This window comes from Melospiza melodia, chromosome 6 (assembly GCF_035770615.1).
Source record: "Melospiza melodia melodia isolate bMelMel2 chromosome 6, bMelMel2.pri, whole genome shotgun sequence".
Classification (NCBI taxonomy): Eukaryota; Metazoa; Chordata; class Aves; order Passeriformes; family Passerellidae; genus Melospiza; species Melospiza melodia.
In genome coordinates, this window is record NC_086199.1 from 64,538,760 (window position 1) to 64,559,375 (window position 20,616).

General features: G+C 49.0%; 2 protein-coding genes and 1 non-coding gene across 6 annotated transcripts in view; 2 read left to right on the forward strand and 1 right to left on the reverse strand.

Moving 5' to 3' along the window:
* The window catches only part of LOC134419488 (USP6 N-terminal-like protein), a 75,742-nt gene extending 73,713 nt beyond the window's left edge, over positions 1 to 2,029 (reverse strand). The window contains exon 1 of one of the 3 annotated variants that reach the window (XM_063158737.1): positions 1,955 to 2,029. The gene's annotated coding sequence lies outside the window, so the exon portion shown is untranslated. Of the gene's footprint in view, positions 1 to 1,025; positions 1,049 to 1,954 lie in introns of those variants that run through there. The other 2 variants (XM_063158738.1, XM_063158740.1) reach the window with 2 other exon arrangements.
* A 102-nt stretch (positions 2,030 to 2,131) lies between these two features.
* Positions 2,132 to 2,204, forward strand: TRNAA-AGC (transfer RNA alanine (anticodon AGC)). The gene has a single exon. It is a non-coding gene; the product is annotated as a tRNA-Ala (tRNA).
* Positions 2,205 to 7,504: 5,300 nt separating this feature from the next.
* On the forward strand, positions 7,505 to 20,335 carry RNH1 (ribonuclease/angiogenin inhibitor 1). Of its 2 annotated transcripts, none has more exons than XM_063158742.1 (10): positions 7,505 to 7,642; positions 10,987 to 11,092; positions 12,702 to 12,872; positions 14,735 to 14,905; positions 15,553 to 15,723; positions 16,493 to 16,663; positions 17,160 to 17,330; positions 18,262 to 18,432; positions 19,172 to 19,342; positions 19,545 to 20,335. In XM_063158742.1, exons 2-10 carry the CDS (start codon positions 11,007 to 11,009, stop codon positions 19,630 to 19,632), a joined length of 1,371 nt encoding a protein of 456 aa, XP_063014812.1. In that variant the 5' UTR covers positions 7,505 to 7,642; positions 10,987 to 11,006; the 3' UTR covers positions 19,633 to 20,335. The 2 variants fall into 2 exon arrangements, with proteins under 2 accessions (XP_063014812.1, XP_063014813.1); XM_063158743.1 differs by lacking the exon at positions 7,505 to 7,642 and adding an exon at positions 9,376 to 9,421.
* Positions 20,336 to 20,616: the final 281 nt, after the last annotated feature.

Below are 20,616 nucleotides of genomic sequence, written 5' to 3' on the forward strand. Positions count from 1 at the left end.
GGTTTTTTCTTAAAGATAAACATGTCTTTCAGAACATGTTTGTTGGCCAATCTTCTCTCTGACAAAAAAAAAAAAAACCTCCACAGAAGGAAGCTCACAACCGTGAAAACGATAAATGAGAGACAGGAGAGTTTCAGAAGAGTTCTGAGGTCATGCTTCACTGGCCCTTTAAAGTAAGATGCAACACATCAAAAAGAACAAAAGAGGAGTAAATTTAAAATTCCAAATATTTCAATAAAATATCATTCAGAGAACCTATTAAGCAAACTCTGCAAGAAGCAGACCTCATTCACAGAGCCCAAAACCTGTCAAGTGAAATAAATAAAAAATGTTTTGCACCTATTTCATTTGCAAAGCTGTTGATATATAGGAGTGTTTAATCAGAAATTCATAGTCTGGAGGAGGATAGCTCAGCAAATTCATCCAGAAAAAGTAACTTGTATCTCACAGGCAGAACTAAGGCAAATCCCACAAGAAGGGTGTAAAATTGAGCAGGGAATGGTTTTGAAACCAACAGAACGATGGCTTGAACACAACCAAGGTAGAAGCAGAAAAGTACTGCAGGAAAGCAACGTGTAAAGCACCCAGGAACTCGACAGAGCAAAAGCCACAGCAAATCCCATCACTTTCACCAAATTCCCTGCTGGCTCAGTGAATTGCAGTGACTTGGTGACCAGGATCACTGCGTGCAGCCCGGCCAGCTCAGCAGGACTCTGCTGCTCTCCACACAGCTAGGCGTTAAGCAGCCACCACCAAGGTTATACAACAAGGTTATTCTGTAATCACCTCGGTTCAGAAAGTATTTTGCACTGGCCATCAATGCTTTTTGGGTTTTGTCTCGTCATCATCAGAGGGGAAGAAGTGTGATCCAGCACAAGGGAAGATATTTACCAGAATGACAGGTTTTTGACTGAGTCTTGGATATTGCTATTGCTGAACACAGCTTGAATTAAACACTGCAAGCCCACCAATAGCTTTGTCTTCCTCAGCATAGCGCTCACAGAGAAATGACCCGATGCTCTCACCTGCTTTGCTACGCACCCCTTGATTGAGGGCATCTCCTTTTCCTGTATCCAAACTGGGCACCAAAATCCCATCTGGTCAGTGCAGCTCCCCAGAAGACTCCAGCACATGCCCCCATCTGCCATTTCAACAGGCACCTGAAGTTCCCTGCTCAAGAGCCAGCATCTCTTTCCTTGTCCAGCCTTTAACTCTACTCCAGCTGGAGCACAAGAGCAAATGGAACTATTTCTTGGAGAAAAAGACCTCACAATTCACCACGGTGCCAGATTTCCCTTCTGTGGGTGTTGTTTTCAAAGGAGACATTGCAAGGCAAGGCGGGGAGAACCAACTGCCCGCAGCAGGTTTGCTCACCCAGGCTCTTGGGCATCCCGGCTGTCGCAGTCACGCTCAGGGCCCAACCCGGGATGTCCCAGCATGGATGGCAGCCGGCACCGGGGGCTCCCGGGCCGCCCGGCCAGGCCGAGTGTCACCCCGAGCCCCCGCAGGGGGAGAGCGGGCTCGGTGCCCCGAGGGCCGTGAGGAGCTGCCGGGCAGGCGAAGCGTCCCTGGGCAGTGACCGGGCTCATCCGGGCAGCTCCTGCGCCCTTCATCAGCAGGGGGGCGGCTGGGGGCTCCATAATTTATGGGGCGGAGGGAGAGGGGGTTTGTTTTGTTGTTTCCTTCTGTTTTGACCTCAGCGCAGCCCCGCCGCCACTCAAAGACCAGCCCAGGCCCTGGCAGAGCCCATGCCGGGCGCTCCAGCCCCTGCTCTGACCTCCGCAGGCACCGCCGCCCCACACACACACAGCCGTACGCATCCTGCCCGCCAAACACACAGCCCTTGGCAGCCCCTCGCCATTCCCGTTCCCACTGCCATCTCGTTCCCATTCCCGCCCCGTTCCCGTTCCCGTTCCCACTCCCTTTCCCGCCCCGTTCCCGCTCCATGTCTCACCGCGGGGCGCATCCTCCTCTCCCGGTGCGCGCCCAGCCCGGCCCGCCGCCGAGCCCCGGCCGTCGCGCTCCCGCGCAGGCGCACTGGGACCACCGGCCGGGACGTGTAACAGCCGGCGGCGCACGGCGTCTCGCGAGAAGTCAATATGTCTGCGCTGGGTAGCAAAACAGCCACCGCGGGGAATTAGCTCAAATGGTAGAGCGCTCGCTTAGCATGCGAGAGGTAGCGGGATCGATGCCCGCATTCTCCAGTTTCTTTTCGTGGCCTCGGTCGCCAGCCCACTCCCTGCTTCCAGTGCAAGCCGCAGCTGTAGTGGTTTTGCCTTTTTAAATTCCTCATATTCTTATTTGCTTCCTTGACATTTTTAAAGACCACAGAATATGCCAGGTTGGAAGGGACCCACAAGGATCATCGAGTCCAACTCTCGGCCCAGCACAGGACTCCACAAGAGGCACACCCTGTGCCCCCGAGCATTGTCCAAATGCTTTTTTAAATCTGTCAGGCTTGGTGCCATGACCACTTCCCTGGGGAGTCCTTTTCAGTGCCCAGGGAAACTATCTACTATCTACTATCCAGCCTAAACCTGCCCTGACACAGCTTCAGGCCATTCCCTTGGCTCCTGTCACTGGGCAGCAGAGAGAGGACACCAGTGTCTGCCCCTCCTCTTCCCCTCACAAGAAAGCTGGAACTGCACAGGCTCGACAGAGTGGAGGAGTGACCTCACCTGCTCCCCGTACAGCTACACAGATACCTTTGCCCATCCCATGCTTAAGGCAGGCAGAACACTGCCTGTGTATTCCTGGCACTGCAAGAGGGTCTTTTGTTTCCTTACTGAACATTGGACAAGGCCACGACAGCGAGCAGCACCCACTGCATCCAGTTCTTCCCACAGCTCTGGCCCCAGCCCTCTCTCTCTCATCCCACCCAGAGCAGGAAAGTATTTGGAGATCGCTTCACCTGGAGGCCTCTGCTAGAGCCAAAACACCTGTTTGTCTTCTGTAAATTTAGGAAAAAATCAAAAAACCTCAAGGAGTCATTGATGTAGGTGCCATTTATTAACAAAAAGGTCGAGACCTTGCTCCCTGAATTTATCCAGGTGCAAAGTTCAAGCAAGTGCTTCACATTCTGCTTCTATTCTACCACAACAAGCCACAACAAACAACCAAAAGCTTTTAAAAAAAGAGAAGCTGTTTTTAAAAACTGATCGTGTATCATGGAAAAAAACAGGATTAAACTCAACTGGCAGGATTTCCATCCCTACCACAAACTGAACTGGGAATAAAACAATTCTGACCACTTTCCTCAGTTACATGCATAAGGAAATTACCTTTCTGGCAAATTTCAATGACAAAGAACGAAATTCAGCTTTCAACTGCTCACCAACCCCAGCCTATACCTGAGGAGACTCCAAAATATCCCACCCCCATGCCTTTGCAGCAAATTAATTCTGATAATCCAAGGAAGAACTGGATTAAAGAGAGGATGTGGGGGGGGGGGGGGGGGGGCCTTACGGTACAAATCTTATGGGAAGCAGCTGAGGGAACTGGAGTTGTTTAGTCTGGGGAAAATGAAGCTCAGGAGACCCCATCACTTCTACAACTACATGAAAGGAGTTTTAGTGAGGTGAAGGGGTCTCTTCTCACAGGTGACAAGTTAGAGGATGAGTGGAAATGGCCTCAAGTTGTGTCATGGGAGGTTTAGATAGGATATTAGGAAAAAAACTATTCTCTGAAAGGATGGTCAGGCATTGGAACAGGCTGCCCCAGGTAAGTGTTGGAATCCCCATCCCTGGAAGTGTTCAAAAGGCATGTGGATGTAATTCTGAGCTATGGTTTAGTGATGAACACGGTGATGCTGGGCTAATGGATTTACATGATCATTTTGAGGTCTTTCCCAACCATCGCGACTCTAGGATACAAAGTGATTTTTTGGGGTGCAAATACCCATGAATTCTCATGGGTATTCTCCTGGAGATTAGAGAGAGATGCCTCTAACTGGCAGAGGACATCTACTATTCCTTTCTGCAAAAAGGAATATGTGCTAACATGCAAACTGAAGTCTGAAAACCAGATAAGTATATGGCTGTTGGGGTTCTTTTCACTTCAAGATTTCATTCTTGCCTTTTAAAGCTGATTTAAACTTACACTTCTGAGTCCTATACAAACTAATGAAATAACCAGCTGTCCCTACAGTGGCCTTCAAAGTTTCAGCAAATTATTCAAGTCTTCCTGTGCAGCAGGATTTAACAGGAAAGTGAAAACCATTGCAGTCTCCAATTTCATCAGCTGCTGCACAGCTGGCATGAAGAGACTGTGCTGTCAAATACACCTTTGTTTCTGCTCTGCTCCTCTCGTTTTTCCCTCTAGCTGTGGCCCCATCTCAGCCCTCAACCCCTGCAATGTCTTGGTGACCAAGGGCAACTTCGGCATGAGGGAAAACCAGAGGACCATAAGTCTGGTCAAACTGATGCTGCATCGCCCTCTGCAGACGGGCAGGCAAACACTGCGGCAGGCTGAGACAGAAGGTGAAGAAAAGCAGGGATGTGAGAAAAATTCCTCTGACAGTATTTTTTCTGCAGGTGTGTTGGTTGATGAACATATCTGGGGAGCTCCATTTTTTGGGGGCTCCATTTTCGCTGGACCCACGGTGAAAGACTGTATCCACAGGGATAAAATATTACACATACACTCACAGAACTATTTCATTATAATCCTCTCCACTCCCAAAACAACAAAACCAGTGCAACATGGAAACAACAGCTTTTCTCTTACAAGAACAAGGCAACCACATCAGAACAGTAAGAATTTCCTCCCTAATGGTTTTCTTGTGGGAATCTATAATGACGTGCCACAGTATGGAACATCCCTATGTGTGTGTGCACGCATGCAAGTCAGGGTGAGCTATTGCCTGTATTTGCTGAAAAACCCAAACCTTGCTCAGCCACCTCACTAACGGCTTGCTACCAACACCTGATTATTGACCTCCTTTTATATTTTTTTTAATATTTTTTTTTAGCTCCTGAAGTATCAGTTAAGCCACAGTGTCAGGTTCTCCACTCTAGCTCCACAGATACTTTGCTCCCCAGTGCTTAATCACCCCACTGACTCTTCAGGAATGACCCAAGTTTTGCATTTCCTCACCCTACAAAGCCTTACTTCAAGTTTGCACACAAGCTCAAGGAACAAATGGCTTCCAGCAATGGATCAAGTAGGATATAAACAAATCACTCACTGCAACAAATGGAGCTGGGCACATGCTTACAGCTTGCTGTTTTGATCTCCACAGCTGAATTTATGGAATGAATTTTCTGGTAGAGATCACAGAGTCAAGTTAGAAAAAGATCTGTCACTACTCTTAGAAGTTTATTGTCTTTAATTACCATTAAGTATATGCACAGAGGCATCATAAGAGCAGAGAGGACAGAACAGGAAACTACTAGAAGGGGAAGAGGCAGAGTTTTCAGTTTACACTAATGGCCTTAATTTAAGTATTCTTTTGTAAGTTTACTCTAGAGTTACGTGCATAAATTTAGTTTTACAATGAAGTAATCTTAAATGCAGAGACACATGTCAACTTCCTCAGATCCCAGGACCTGCACTCCATGCTTTCAAGCCAGCTGTGCCCAAAGGCAGCAGGGGCAAGATGGGCATCACTGTGCTCTCCCTCCCTGCTACAAAGACCAAAAGAGGGAGAGGATCTAAAAAAAGAGGAGATAAATTTGAATGAACTCAGAAAGGATAATGGGAAACTGTGATAAAGAGGGGAGCACAGGGCAGATGTCACTGCCACACTCCTGAAGGCATCTTTAAGGAATCAGCCTGAGTCTGTACAAATAACCACATGGTTCCATGCCAGGAGTCTTCCACTGTTTCTGTGGCAACACACACACAGGTATTTCTTACTGGTGTTTGCTGTTGGCTTTCTCAGCCCCATTTTGTATCATTTCCTCTGGATCTGTGTGTATCTCAATGAGCAGGATGGCCTGTCCTGCTACCTGGAAAAAGGGCAATAGATTTTTCCAGAAATGCTTTTTGTTGTCCCTACAGTGAGGGCAGCCAAAGGGTTGACAGGGAGACAGAAGCACATAACCTTTTGGCATGGCTGTTTGGCCTATAAATCTAATATTTCACCAACACAGACCAGAGGGTATTGGGTGCTTTGCCCAGGGCAGGAGGTCTACAGAAGGCCCACGTGACATGAACCTCTCTGAAATCTCTAACAAACACTAGACTTTGGCCTTTAGAGACTCCTGATAAGTGCAGTGAAGCGGGAACCAAGAGCAGAGAGATGCCAGCAGTGGCTGGATAGGCAATGACACCTTTGCTGCTGGGCTGAATGACAGGCATCGACTCCAAATTGCCTGATTGACTGGGAGATCTCCTGTCAGCATAAACTTTTTTCCTAACACTGGTGGTCTTCCTGAAACCATCGTGCCAAGCAAAAAGGGCAGAGACATCCTGCACCAGCCTCAGCATCCCCTTCATTTCCTGCCAGGGAGCATCCAACAAACACCAAAGCCAGGAGGTCGGGCCATCCCCAAGATCTTGCCCGTGCTTCAGCAGGTTTCAGGTCAGACCCAGAAGCACAAGGACTGTTCTAGCAAATTCTTTGTGTGGATTTCCCTGAGAGGGAATAGGGAAGAGGTGAATTCTTTGGCTTTCAACTCTCTTCTGGGCACTGAGAAAGGTGGGTTTTTGCTCATTGGGCTCTCCTGGTGATTGGTTCCCATCTCCTCCAGAAGAAGGGTAATAAAAGCAGCTGGAGGGAGAGCCTCTAGTGTTTCTCCTGTGGCTCAACAAAGGCTCTGTTTCCCAGGTCATCACTCTACCATCATCTCTGTCAGCATCTGCAGCTACAGGAGGGAAAGACAAATCTGTCCTGCTGCTGGATCATTTGCTGGCTATTGAAACATTAATTCATCATCACACCACTGAGAATGGGGGAAGAAGGCAGGTTACCTCAACCCACAGCTATTGTGCAACGCAGCTGGAGTGATGGCAGGGTTTTCCTTGAGCAGGAGAAGAACCAGTGGGAATTTAGGAGATGGAGGTATAGGAGTGAGGTCCAAGCTTGCTGCTGAGGGGCAGTTTTAGGGAGACACAACCAGGGCTGTGCCCAAGGGACCATTTCAGGCAGTGTGAGCATTCAGCTTGAGCAGAAGCAGGGAGCTGCCTGTGTCCCAGCCCCTGCTGGGAAGAGGGATGCAGAACCCCCAGGTAAGGTGACAGGTAGGCAGTAATGTGCTCAGCATCACTCCTGGGCCTGGCAGGACAGGCTTGCCTGGAGAATGGAGAGACTACACAAACTCCATCATCTCTACGCACACTTCAACACTGCTGTGGCCTCATTTTCAGATGGATCCTTCAGTGGCAACTACTCCCTTGCTCTGGGCTAAACAATGGCGAGTGGCCACATGATCCGGTGTGAGAAGTAAAAGCTGCCTCTTGTCATCATCAGGAGCTTTTTGCAACATTTGCTTCATCACAAGCCAGACACAATTGTGTGCACAGCGCTTGCTCTGCAAGGCCCTGAAGAGCTGCCACGGGAGGAAAAAAGCCGTCAGAGCCCAAAACTGTTTCCCTCCCTCTAGCAGGCACCGTGTGTACGACAGCAGAGGTTGCGTGGTAACGGCAGCAGGAAGGCGCCAGCTCGGCCCCCTCGCTCCCGCACAGAACCGACAACAGCAAGGTACGTACCAGCGGCAAAGGCGGCTCTGAAACTCCCGAAACTTTCCCTCCTGCTGCCCGGGGAGGAGCACGGAACCATTTTAAAGCCGTGCTTTGTGGGGAACAGCTGGTTGAGCTTAGTTGAACTGTTGTGTGAGCCAGGGTTATGGGAAGAGGGTGTTGGTAGGAAGAAAAATCTGGGGGAGATGCTGAGATTTTGGGAGTGGAGGGAGAAAGGCAAGTCGGGGTGTTGCCTAGTGCCTCTCGGCACTTCAAAACCTTTCTTTGTTCCGTCTTGTGAAAATCTGAATGAGCTTTTACCGGGGCTAAAACTACCGGGGAACAATAGGGAGGGAGGCAGGGAGTAGCCGGCAGGCGGAGGAGGAAGGGAGCCAAGGGATGACGAATGCCTTCCAGCCCTGAGCAAGCGCTGCCACCCTCGCCCTGCCTGGGGCGGCTGTGGGGACAGCCGCTGGTCACTGGGGTGGGCTGGGGGCGGTGACACGGGGACAGCCCGGCAGGGCAGCAGGCCTGGCACTGCACAGGCCCGGGGCGCCCATCCTCCACTGCTGTCACAGCTCCGTTCCAAAGAGCTCAGAAAGAGAGAGGGGCCTTTGTGCCAGCGACGTGCAGCTCCCTGCCCGGCGTGTTGCACTACGGAGGGAACGCGTCCTGGATAGGACTGGTGACAGGGATAGGGAGCAGGCACTTCCCAGGCCCTCCAAGCTGGCCCCCAGGCACAGCTGTCTGTAAACTGGAAGTCAGGGAGACCACTGAGGATATTTTTGTTTCCAGTTCACACAATTCCTAGCTCTGGGCTCTCTGGGGAAGTCCCGTCTCCCCTAGCAGAGACCTTGCCCCGGTGCCTCTGCCCCGGGTGACCTGCCTGCATTCCCATCTTGCTGCAGGTCCCGGCACACAGCAGAGGTTGGTACACTGCCTCATTTTATGTTTGATACTCCCACCCTGTATGCATCCCCTCATTACAGGGATTTCTCCTTCTCCTGCCTTGTTTCCTGTGTATCCCAGTGCTCCTGCTCAGCGGAAAGAGCATCAGGGAGACCAGGGTGGATGTGGAAAAAAGGGCAACAGGAGATAGGAAAAAAGGAAAGGGAGGAAAAGAGGACAAAAATAGAGAAGCTGGTGAGATGAAAAAGAGGAAATTCAGAGTAAGAGGAGAGATAGCAGAAAAAAGGAGGGTAGAAAAAGGAAGGAAGGAAGGAAGGAAGGAAGGAAGGAAGGAAGGAAGGAAGGAAGGAAGGAAGGAAGGAAGGAAGGAAGGAAGGAAGGAAGGAAGGAAGGAAGGAAGGAAGGAAGGAAGGAAGGAAGGAAGGAAGGAAGGAAGGAAGGAAGGAAGGAAGGAAGGAAGGAAGGAAGGAAGGAAGGAAGGAAATTAGAGGAAAACAGAAAGTAAAAAGGGAAAAAGAAAAAAAAGAAGTGAGGAAAAAGGAAGGAGATATGAAGGAAACAGATAAAGGAGAGTGGAGGGGGAAAGAAAGAAGGGGAAAGAGGGAAAGAAGATCAGAAAAGAGGGGGAGAGGGAAGCAGGGAGAAGTCAGGAAAAATTAAGAAAGGGAAAGACAAATGGAAAAGAGAGGGTAAAAAGCGTTAAGTGTCAGAGAGGGCAGGAAAAAAGGGAGAGGGGGGAAACGGAAGGAAAAGAGTAAGAAAAGGGGAGAGAAAGAGGAAAAGGGGGAAGAAAGGGAAAAAGGGGAGGAGGGACAGATCCTGCTCCTCCCCGCCGCGATACGAGGCGGAGCCGGGCCGGAGCCGGCGGCAGCTGCGCGGTGGCGGCACGGCGGTAGGAGCTGGGGAGCCGGGCCGGGCCGGGCCGGGGGGAGCAGGCAGGGCAGAAAGCCTGGGAGGGAGAAGCGCTGCTGGCGGTGCGGGAGGCGGCGGCGCGGGGGGAACCGGGCAGGGGCGGTGGCGGCGGTGCCCCGGGATAGGACCGGGCCGCTGCCCGGGACTCCGAACAGGATCCCCCCTTGGCTCGCAGGAAGGTGCAGAACTCGGGGCCGGGGGAAGAACTCTCTGTCGATGGGGGCGGGGGTAGAACGGGAGAGTGCCCGAGCGACGCGGGGAGGGAGGGCTGTGACAGTCCGGCTGCCACTGTCCCCTCGCGTGTCGCCGCTGGCCCCGATCCCCATCACCCCGCGACACGTGGGGCTGTGGTGCGATCCCACGGAGGCCGTGGGCCGGGATTCCCGGCAGCGCTCGCGTTGGGAAGGGAAGGGCAGCGGCCGAGCGCGTCCCGAGCTCCCGGTGCCGCTGGCACCGTGTCCCGGTCCGGCCGCCGCTGCCGAGGCCGCCCCGCCCCGCCCCACGTGGGTGCCGCGTTTGTTGTGGGCGCGACCTGACGGCAGCGCTGGCACCGGGCCGGCCGCCGGGAAACGCCGCTTTGGGGTCCCCGCGATGTTACGGCGGCACGAAGGGACTGCGAGGAGGGAAGACGATGGGAACTGCCTGCAGCTCACATTCCGATGGGATAGCTCAGGGATTATTTCTTTTTCATGCTCCGTAGTCTGAGTCATGCTGGGCAAACCAGCCGACCAAGGCTGCATTTTGTCACCTACTACAGCGCTGCCTTCTTTAACCCCATCCCTTGTAGAGTAAACCTAGGGCTCAGCCTTGGCATGCTTTTGTGCACGTTTGTCTGGAGCTGTTCTGCACAGCACTCTGTTTACATCACTTCAGAAATGCAGTTTGCAGACAAAAAAAAAAAAAAAAATCTGCTTACCAGCTTGTCTGTACTTGGATTTGCCCAACCAGAGTGGTCTTTCAAACCTTGGATATCAATTTGTGGAGGAACACTTCTCCCATCCATGCAAGTTTCACTTCTCACATACAGACACATGTCCAGCAGGATTTTTAATTTGAGCCCAGGCAGTTCTCATGCTCATCATCCTCATTCACCCAAATTCCCTCAAAAATACCCCAGTTTTAAGTACAGCTTGAGGGTCCACAGTGGGTCAGGTGTGCCATGCTGGTGGAATGGGTGTCTGTGTGGCTCAGCAGTGCAGTAGTGAGTAGCACCAGTGTCTCTATAAAGCTCCTTCTGGTTAAGCTCCCTTGGAGGGGGAAGGGGAATGTCTTATTCTCATACAAGCAGCCTCCAGATAACAGGCTTTTGCCATATCTCTTGAGGATTCCTGTGCTTTTTTCCTCTCAGAGGAAGGCCTTCCCAAGTCCCAGACAAAACCAACTCTCCTGACCTTGTACTGGTGTTTGCAGGTTTTGGAAAATTATAATCTGTCCCCTTTGCACAGTATGGCTTATGGCTGAGAGCTGGGGGGGATGGAAGAACATTGTTGCTTCTCAGTCAATTAAAAAAAAAAAAAGGTGATTTTATCTTGTTTTAATTTTCAGGTCTTATCTCAGCTGTCAAAATGGAGCTTGACATCCAGTGTGAAGAGATGAGCCCATCTAGATGGGCTGAACTTCTGACCACAATGAAATCCTGCAAAACCATCAGGTAAGTAAAGTGTTGTGTATTCTCTCTTTTGAGTAAGAACTGTTGCATTTCTCTCCTGTGCTTTTCATCTTCAGAACTGTTTGACCTGGAACTTAGAAATTGCACAGCAACAGGAATGAGTCTACCTATTTTTGTCCAGAAAGTTAATTTAAAGGGTGAATAAATCCCCATCCTCTTGCAAAGCTTTATCAACTACAGATAAATATCCTTTGTTATGAAGTAATGTTGCCCTGTTTCTTGGTGTGCCATAGGGCTCAGCTAGGTAATGTGATTTAAATATTTGACCACCATTTTGGTTATTCTGCCTTTGCCTCTCAAGAGGGGGAAGACATCTCTCTGTGCTTATTGGGTTGCACACTCTTTGGGTTGCAGGCTTGATGCTGTTAAGTGATTTTGGCTTCAGTAGTCAGGTACAAGCCGTGTGCCATCAGCTTTTAATTCTGCACTTGATCTTCAGAAGTACCAGCCTTGTTTGTTGAGCAAACAATGGGAGGGAACCATCTCCTGGGGTCTAAGGTGTAGGACAGGGCCCAGAAGAGTTGCTACTGCAATCTTTCCCCTCTCCTGTTTGGGAACTCACACTTCATGGGATGGCATCATCCTGCTGGGGCTGGAGAGGATGGGCCACTTCATGCCAGCAGTGCCTCGGAGGGCATTGGATTTGGTGAGGGCAACTTCCTTTTGTTTTGCAAAGCAGGCAAAGCTTCATGGGCCTGGCCTTGACTTCCCAAGGCCTGCCTTGGGTGGCAGAAAGCAGTGGGATGGTTGTCTCCTGGCAGAGGCCCGGCTGCTCCAGAGGCAGTGGATAAGGCTGACTGCTGCAGGGGTTGTTTCATCAGTGTTGAGCATGATATCATTGGAATCCATTTCTTCTTGCTGGGGGAGGGAAGGAGAACCCTCATAGAGCCTCAGTTTCCTACTGTTGTGTAAGGAGAAATGACCAGGCAAATTTTGGCACTCCTGGCTGTGGCTGTGCCTGGGACTGTATGGTTCTCAATGACACCTTCTTTTTGCTCTGTTCTTTTCTGCCTCCCTCTATACCTCCCCTGGCTGTCCTGTGCTCCTTTCCTTTGCTTTCCTTTCAATTAAATTCATCCTCATCCATTTAGTAGCACCTAGAAGAATGCTCATATCCTGTGGGGGAAGCTGCTGCCAAACTGCAAACTCAGGGTTTGTGTGCTGAGATTCCTGCTGGAGGGAGATGGTGCAAACCAGCATGACTCACCTGCAAGACACCAACCTGCTGCTGAGTGTCTCTGGGCTGGCTGCAGTTCTCAGTGCAGAACCAGTCTGACACCTGTAAGCTGGCAGGTGGTTTGTCACTGTCACTGTTTTAGTGGAGGTGCTTCCTCCAGCTGTAGGAGGATGATTTGTGCCCACTTTTGTGCAGCACAGAGGAGGAGCAAGGCTTGGGAAGCTGCCCTCCAGCCCATCCTGTGGTGCAGCCCAGAACACATCTTGGTTTGACCCAGCAGGCCCTGCACATACTATGGAGGCATCCCAGGAACTGCAGGAGCACTGCCCACTCTGCTTTCATGAGCAGTGCTCCAGCCCAGGAGAGCAGAGCAACTCTGAGGACTAAAGTGCTCCTTCTGTCCTTGTCTTTCAGGTTGGATGACTGCAATCTCTCCAGCAGTAACTGCGAGGATCTCTCTTCCATCATCAATACAAATCCATCCCTCACAGAGCTGAAGCTGAACAACAATGAGCTGGGAGATGAAGGTGTTGAATACCTTTGTAAAGGGTTGCTGACCCCAAGCTGTAGCCTACAGAAGTTATGGTAAAGCTCCCCTGATTGTCTTGCTCTATCATACTGTCACAGATGAGTGTTTTGAGGTCTCTTAAACAATCAAAGGCAGGTTTACTATAAAAGTGAAAGCACAACAATTTGTTGACAAGGTTCACTCTACTACTTACTAGATGGTTAAAGCACATAGAGAAAAAGCAAACAAAAATCTAAAGTCAATAACCAATGTCAACTGCAGAATTATCTACATGGAGGCTGGGAGAAGGGGGAAGGGTGAGGACAGGAAAAGGTGACTAAAGAAGACAGTCCTTTTGAATTTCAAGGTTCAGAATCTTTGCTAAACTGAGTTCTGAACTGGACCAATACTTTAGGCCTTAAAGTTTTAACAGCACTTAAACTTAACAGCACTTCATTAATAGCTTGGGTTAAACAATTTAACAAAGGTTCATATAGAATTTACTATAATGCACAGGCCTAACTTATATGTCCAAAGTACTTAATAATCTAGGACAGTAACAGTCACAGTCCACTTGGTACAGTATATTCCCACTCACAAGCACACAGACCTAAAGGAGAATGTACAAGGTGCTCACCTGTGGAAAATTCCCCTCAAATTCAATGAAGGACTCACATCAGGTGCCTTTGAGGCTGAACCTCAGGCAGTGGGGGTGCCAGCCCAGGATCTGTCATCCTTCAGCGATCCTCAGAATGCAGCAAACTGGAGGGTTCCCTGGCTCTGGGAGGCATTTTATGGAGGCACCCCACCACACTATAGCATTAGCGGGCTTCCCTCAGCAACCCTGGTGCAAGAGCTGTAGTCAGAGCCAGTGGCTGCTGCCTGTGCTCCTCAGAAGCCCTCAAAGAGGGCTTCTGCCTTCTCTGTTCAGCATCTCTTCTGCAGGGTACAGGACTCCTCCAGCTCCCAAGAGGAATCTGGGATCCTCAAAACACAAACTTGTAAGAATAATATGACTTTTGGTTCAGATATTGAAGTCCCTGTGCCGCCTGCAATGAGGAATCAGGCAAATAGGAAGAAAGTTGACTGTGAAGCTGATGAAACTGCAGCTCTCTGATGGACCTTCAAGAAGTAACTGTGGTACTCTGTACTGGAAGACTTAAGTAAATTTTCAGAGAGTTTGCCCTAGGCTTTAGATTTCTCCATATGCTCAAGTAACAGCCTGGGGTTTTCAGTTCTGTAGAAAAACATTGTCCATTTTTGGTATTGTGATAAGGTGCCTTAAATAAAAGAGAAATCATATAAAAAGGAAATAAAAGGAAGAGGAATATAAAGAGGAATGAATAAGAGGAATAAGAGGAATTAAAAGAGCAAGCAAACCCAAGTCAAACCTCCCTGCACAACATCTCTGTATTGCTCCAAAGTCTTATCCAATAATTCTATAAACAACCCATAGCAATATCAGCACAGTTCCTATGCTACGTCTCCAAGCCTGAGTGCTGAAGGATCACCTTCATAGATCTTTCTTGTACTATACCATTAAACTAAATTATATCCATGGTTGGATGAGATTTTAACTTCTACCAACTCTGGATCACATTTCTAGAGGGGGCAAGAAATCATAAGATGCCTTTGCTTTACCTCTGGGGTCAGCCTCCTGATATTTAAACCACTTCCATAAGTGGTTTAGGATGAATCCTTATTCTGCTGGAGATGCTGTAGGAGTGATTACTCTGAAGGAAGCATGCAAGCTATTGTTTATGGCATAGTGTAGTAGATAAAATATTATGACACACCTGCAAAATAATGGTACTTAACCTGGACAAACCACTTGCACACCATCAGAGCTGTGTTGTCCTTTCTGAGCTCCAACCTCAGCAGATAAAGCTCTCTGAGAAGAACCTCTGTAATTCTGAGTGCATTTCCCTCTCTCCTGCAGGCTGCAAAACTGCAACCTGACGAGTGCCAGCTGCGAGACCCTGCGCTCCGTCCTCAGTGCCCAGCCATCCCTGACAGAGCTGCATGTAGGGGATAACAGGCTGGGAACTGCTGGAGTGAAGGTGCTGTGCCAAGGCATGATGAACCCCAGCTGTAAGCTGCAGAAGCTGCAGTAAGTAGTCACTGGGCTTTTTCAGTCATCATACATGCTTGCTTTTCCCTTGGCACAAGCAGGAGTTTTGCTGCCAGGTGTGGATATGTTCTTGTTTTACCTGAAATTGTCATATTTATTCATGCAGGTGGATCTTGTGGGTTTAGAAGTCAGGTGTCTGTTCCCATAGGCTTTGTTTAGCCCTTCTGGCAGTGGTGGCTGTAAATGCAAGACCTCTCAGATGCCCAGGGAACATCAGATTCTGCTGCCCTTGGTCCTTATTTCATGACTGAGCAGGACCTGGGTGTATTTGCAGCCCCCAGCTCCCCCTGGGCAGGCCCAGAGTTGAGGCTCTTGATGGTGTTGCAGTGCAGAGCTCAGCCCTGTGCTCCAAGCTGCCTGTACACTGATTCAGTGGAGGCCTAGTGTAAAAATTGGTCTTGCTAGGGTCCTCTGGGATCTAGTTTAAGAATTAATGCTTCCTGGAATGAGCAGAGAGATGCTGTTAAAAGCTTACAGTTATGTCTGGTTTATGCATTGCCTGATCTCAACTCATATTGGCACGTTTTCTGCCCTGGCTAACACACACCAGGCTCAGCTGATTGTTCTTGGTAGCAGGATGTGTAAGGAGGGTTGTCTTTTTGCCTGGACTTCTTTTCTTCTTGCAGGCTGGAGTACTGTGAACTCACAGCTGATATTGTGGAAGCTCTCAATGCTGCTCTGCAAAGCAAGCCCACCCTGAAGGAGCTCAGCCTGAGCAACAACACACTGGGAGATACAGCTGTGAAGCAGCTGTGCCGGGGCCTGGTGGAGGCAAGCTGCAACCTGGAGCTACTACAGTAAGGAAGAGCTGCTCATCTCCAATGGCAGCTAGTGCTGCTGCTAGTCACCCCATCCATAGACAGGAAAAATTGTCAGGAGTGCTTGAAATGTAGGCCAGGTTTTTGGCTGGCTCAGATTTATGTAACTGGAAACTGCACATAAAGGTCTGGGGCTTTCAGTTTTGGGGTTTTTGGCACTCCAGGTTAAACCACCACTTACTAAGGGAGACTGCTCACCTGTGTCTCAGAGCAGAGGAACAATCACCCTCAGTGGCTCTAGTTCTTAAACTGGAATTACCAGCCTGTTGAGTATACTTATTCAGAGCCCTTTTTTGCTTCAAAACAAAGGTGCTGGGTTTGGCCTCATTTCTGTGGTAAAGCCCATGAAGGGCTTTCTGGGAAAAGCACAATTCATTTTATCTTGCCCCTGAGGTTCAGCAGGGGTTGGCTCAGCAGGGACTCACTGTGTGATGCTGCCAAAAGTTCCTCTTAAAAAGGATAACTGATCAAAAGGGAAGTTTGGCAAGAATCATCCTTGCATTAATGCATATGAATGGCTGGGTCAAAGTGCCCTGCAGCCTCATGAAATGCAGAAGCAGTGTGTTGCCTCACCCATACTCCCATCTTGGATATCTGTATCTTCTCTTAACCTTGCAGGATGTAGCAGTGCCTGGCTGAGCTGCACTGGTTTGCAGCAAGGACCCTTCTCAGTCTGACCTGGGGTATTGGGGTGTATCTAACACGGGTGGGTCTGGAGCAGCAACTCCACCTGTGCTTTTTCCTGCAGCCTGGAGAACTGTGGCATTACCAGCGACAGCTGTGTGGACATTAGTGCTGTTCTCAGGAACAAGTCATCTCTGATGGATCTTTCTGTGGGGGACAACAAGATCGGGGACTCCGGTCTGGCTCTGCTGTGCCAGGGACTGATGCATCCTAGCTGCAAAATCCAGAAGTTGTGGTAAGGGTGGGCAGAGGTTTCTTATATCCCTTCTGCAGCCTCTGAGGTTTAGGTTGTGCTGCTGGTTTGCTCCAAAGTGGAAATTTTTCATTTACCCTTTATGATAAAAAAAAAAAAAAAAGTCTCAGCTGCAAATCAGTTCATTCCCAAAAACTGGGTGGAGAACACCATGAACAAGTAGGACCACACTGAAATTGCTTGGATCAAATTCTGGTGAGAGGGCAAATTGAAGTTTATGATGGCATTGTCTTGGCTTCCAGTTGAGTTAGCTGTCTACTAGAATTGCATATTTCTGTTTCTTTTTTCGTGTGTTACAAGCAGAACTTTTGGTGCAGCAAGTGGAAAGTAAGGAAAGGAGGAAGCTGTGTGGTATGATGTATGAAAGGATACAAGAAAATAAGACATTGTAACCAGAAATTCAGAATACTAAAACAGGACTCTGTTTTCTAATCTCAGTCATTCTTGGGAGAAAATAACATTTTGTTCTTCCCTGCAGGTTATGGGATTGTGATCTCACAAGTGCTAGCTGTAAAGATCTCTCCAGACTCATCAGTACAAAGGAGACCCTCACAGAGATCAGTCTGATAGACAATAACCTGAGAGACTCAGGGATGGAAATGCTCTGTCAGGCACTCAAGGATCCCAAATCTAAACTTCAGGAGCTATGGTGAGCTGCTGTCAAGTTTCACATATCTACTGCCTTCTTTGGAGGCCTCACTGAAGAACGATGTAAGGTGAAGTAATGCCCACCCACATAGATCCTCAGTTGCAATGGTTCCATAAGCAACTCCTGCTGGTTGTTATTGAATGGATTTATAGAGTTAAAAAGGGCTTTTCTAGACTTAAAGATTTAAAAGGATTTGTATTTCTAAACTCAGACACTTTGAAGATGTGCCCCATCACAGTTATCCTGTTACAACTGAAAGGAGACCAAGCATCACTTGCAGAGCTTCTAATTAATTGTTTTATCATGCAGCAAATGACAGTTAAGAGACTTTTGAAGTCTGAAAGGCCTGATGAAATAGCAAAATGAGTGCTGTGATCAGATATCTCAGGTTCTCCACTGGAGCTAAACTCTCTCACTAATGAGTCAAAAGAAAGCTCTAGTGACATTAAACAATTCTCATCATCCTGTCCTGTTAACTTTCTTACCTTTTAGGCTAGGATGGTATAGGAGGGGAAATTTGTTCTTTCACTTAGAACCTGAATTTTCCTACATTGCAGATTCAGCTCCTGCCCCTAGCTGAGTTCTTGCCCTGGTGGCCTGGAAGTCAATGGGGTGCCTCAGGAGTGCACAGTGGAGCCACCAGTGACTGTTAGAGCAGCACACTTCATCCTTGCTTGTTCCTGTGCTTCTTGGGCAGGTGCCTTTCCTAGGTGCATGCTCCAAGACAGACATCCCACATAAAGAGTGGGAGAGGTGCTGCCTAGAAAGGACTGAGCAGACAGACATTGAGAGGAGTACAGTGATTGCAGGAAAGCCCTGGTTCCTCTGTTCCCACTGTCTGGGCTCCTGTTAAACAAATGTAAAGAAGTTGAACGGTGCCTGATAGTCTCTAGGTGACCCACCTGGATCTCATCTCACTTTTGCCTTGCAGGGTTAGGGAGTGTGGGCTCACCGCTGCTTGCTGCAAGGCTGTCAGCTCTGCCCTCAGCACCAACAAGCACCTGAAAGTACTGCACATAGGTGAGAACAAGCTGGGAGATGCAGGTGTGGAGCTCCTGTGTGAAGGGCTGATGCACCCCAACTGCAACATCCAGTCCCTCTGGTAAGCTGCACTCTCAGAAGTTGTCTTCTCTCTTGCTATCTGAATTCACCCTTTGTCTTCTACTTCCATGGTCCTTATGGGTGCCAGCACAAGTGCTGGTCCAGCCTCACTAGAAGGAGCAGGCAGCCAGCTGGAGCATCACCTCCAGCCCTGGGGTGGAATTTGCCTTCCCCATGAGCCTGTTCCCTTCCCAGCTGGGCCCACCTCTGGGCTGTGTGATGCTCAGTGCTTGTTCTCTCCATGCTGTTGGACAGAAGCTGGAGCTGTGCTCTGATGCCTGAATTCACAGTGAGTGAATGAAGCAGATGGGTCATGGGAGACATCAGTAAGACTTACAAGTCTGTCCCAGAAAGTGTCTTTTGACCACTTAAAGCTACTTGGTCATCAACTGAGAGGGCTCAGTTGCCCTCTTTAGAGAGGTGGTTGCAAGTCTCAGGTATAGTGATAAGAGAAGATGATGCATGATGGTGAATTTGGGAATAACTTCAGTGGGTTCCTCCTGTGCCCATAGCCACACACTGTTCTGCTTTAGGGAGGCCTTTGAGGTGTTCAGCAGTCACCACGAGGGCAGCTGTCTCTGTGGCAAGACCACAGGCCAGCCCCTGCTGATGTCTCAGAGATGCCATCTTTGCCAGGATCTCTGGTCCATGTTGGGATGTCCACACCTGCTGCCCGGGTGTGGGCAGGGTTTCCTGGAGCCAGGGCTCACTGTGCTGGCCTCTCCCTCCTCTCCCTGCAGGCTGGGGAACTGTGACCTGACAGCAGGCTGCTGTGCCACCCTCGCCACCGTCATGGCCACCAAGCAGTGCCTCACTGAGCTGGACCTCAGCTACAACCCTCTGGAAGATGAAGGCATCAGGAAGATCTGCGAAGCCTTGAAGAAGCCCAGCTGCAATGTGCAGCAGTTAATGTGAGTGATGGTGGTAGCCCTGGCTGCTGCTGGTCAGGGACTAAGGGGGTCCTGGGCTGTAAAGCCAATTTTTGGCTGCTCTTAAAGCTAGAAGGGCCCTGCCTGGCATATGACCTTCCCATCCTGGCCAGTTGTGCCTCTGACTCTTCCCTTAACAGGAGGATGCTCACTAAATCTCGCTTGCCTTTTTGTTTTGGTGTAGTTTGTATGACATTTTGTGGAGTTCTGAAGTGGATGATGAACTGAGAGCCTTGGAAGAGTCCAAGCCTGAAGTGAAGATCATTTCATGAGTGGTGACTGCCTGCAGAACAACGTCAAAGCAATGTCCTCTTCTTAATCTGAACTTTCCATACGTAAAACTAATTAACTTAATAGGGAATTTTCTTGTACCAAAACCATTTGTGGATTCCCTGAGTGGGTGTCTGGGGAGCTGATCAGCCTTCTCTGCGTCTCTGGATGTACTAACTGTGAGACCCATGAAAGCTGCAGCATCACTAGCCTTGAAATAAACAATTACTGTCTTGTAGAAGTGGGTCTCTAGCCCTTAGGAGCTCTTTAATCCTATAATCCCTTCTAACGAATTAGTTGGGCTTTAAAGAGAGCTCCTTCCCAAGGCAAGAGAACTACCCACTGGATTGTTACTGGGTGGTGCTTTTGATAGGTCTTTGGGGAAGGCTTTCAAAAAAACCTACATGTTTTAATCTAAAATTGAGCTCTCCCCTGTCTTTCCCTAAAAGAGTTCTTGGAAAAGCAGTGGTGGCCAAGGCACTAGAGAAAAAAGAAATGAGCAGCTGTTCAGCTGTGCAATGTCAAAATTCATGTCCTTTGAAAAGTGATTTTCCTACAAACAAAAGATGCTGTGTGCATTTCTGCTAGTATGGGAAATGATTTAATGATTGATATGTTTGATCTGGCAAAGAGTAGTTCTACAGGAACTTTATACTTAATTTTTCTACTTATAAAAATAAATATATCTGTATATTTCTCCTTTAAGACCAATGTAGTTATTTGTGAACTGCAACACTACCAACACCTTGGTTTACTTGTTTGTTTTTGGTAAGTCCCTAGCTGAAACATGCCAGGAGAAGATCTTAGTCAAGGCTTTAGGTAAAGAACAAGCCTAGAAGACATTTCAGTTTTCAGGGGACACTGGGGTTTCATGCCCAGAGTTGTAACAAACCCTTGTTCCTACAGAAAATGCAGCTGCTGCACACCTAAACCACAAAAGAATGAATATGGATTTAAAAATAGACAAGGCAAGCCTGGCATTGTCC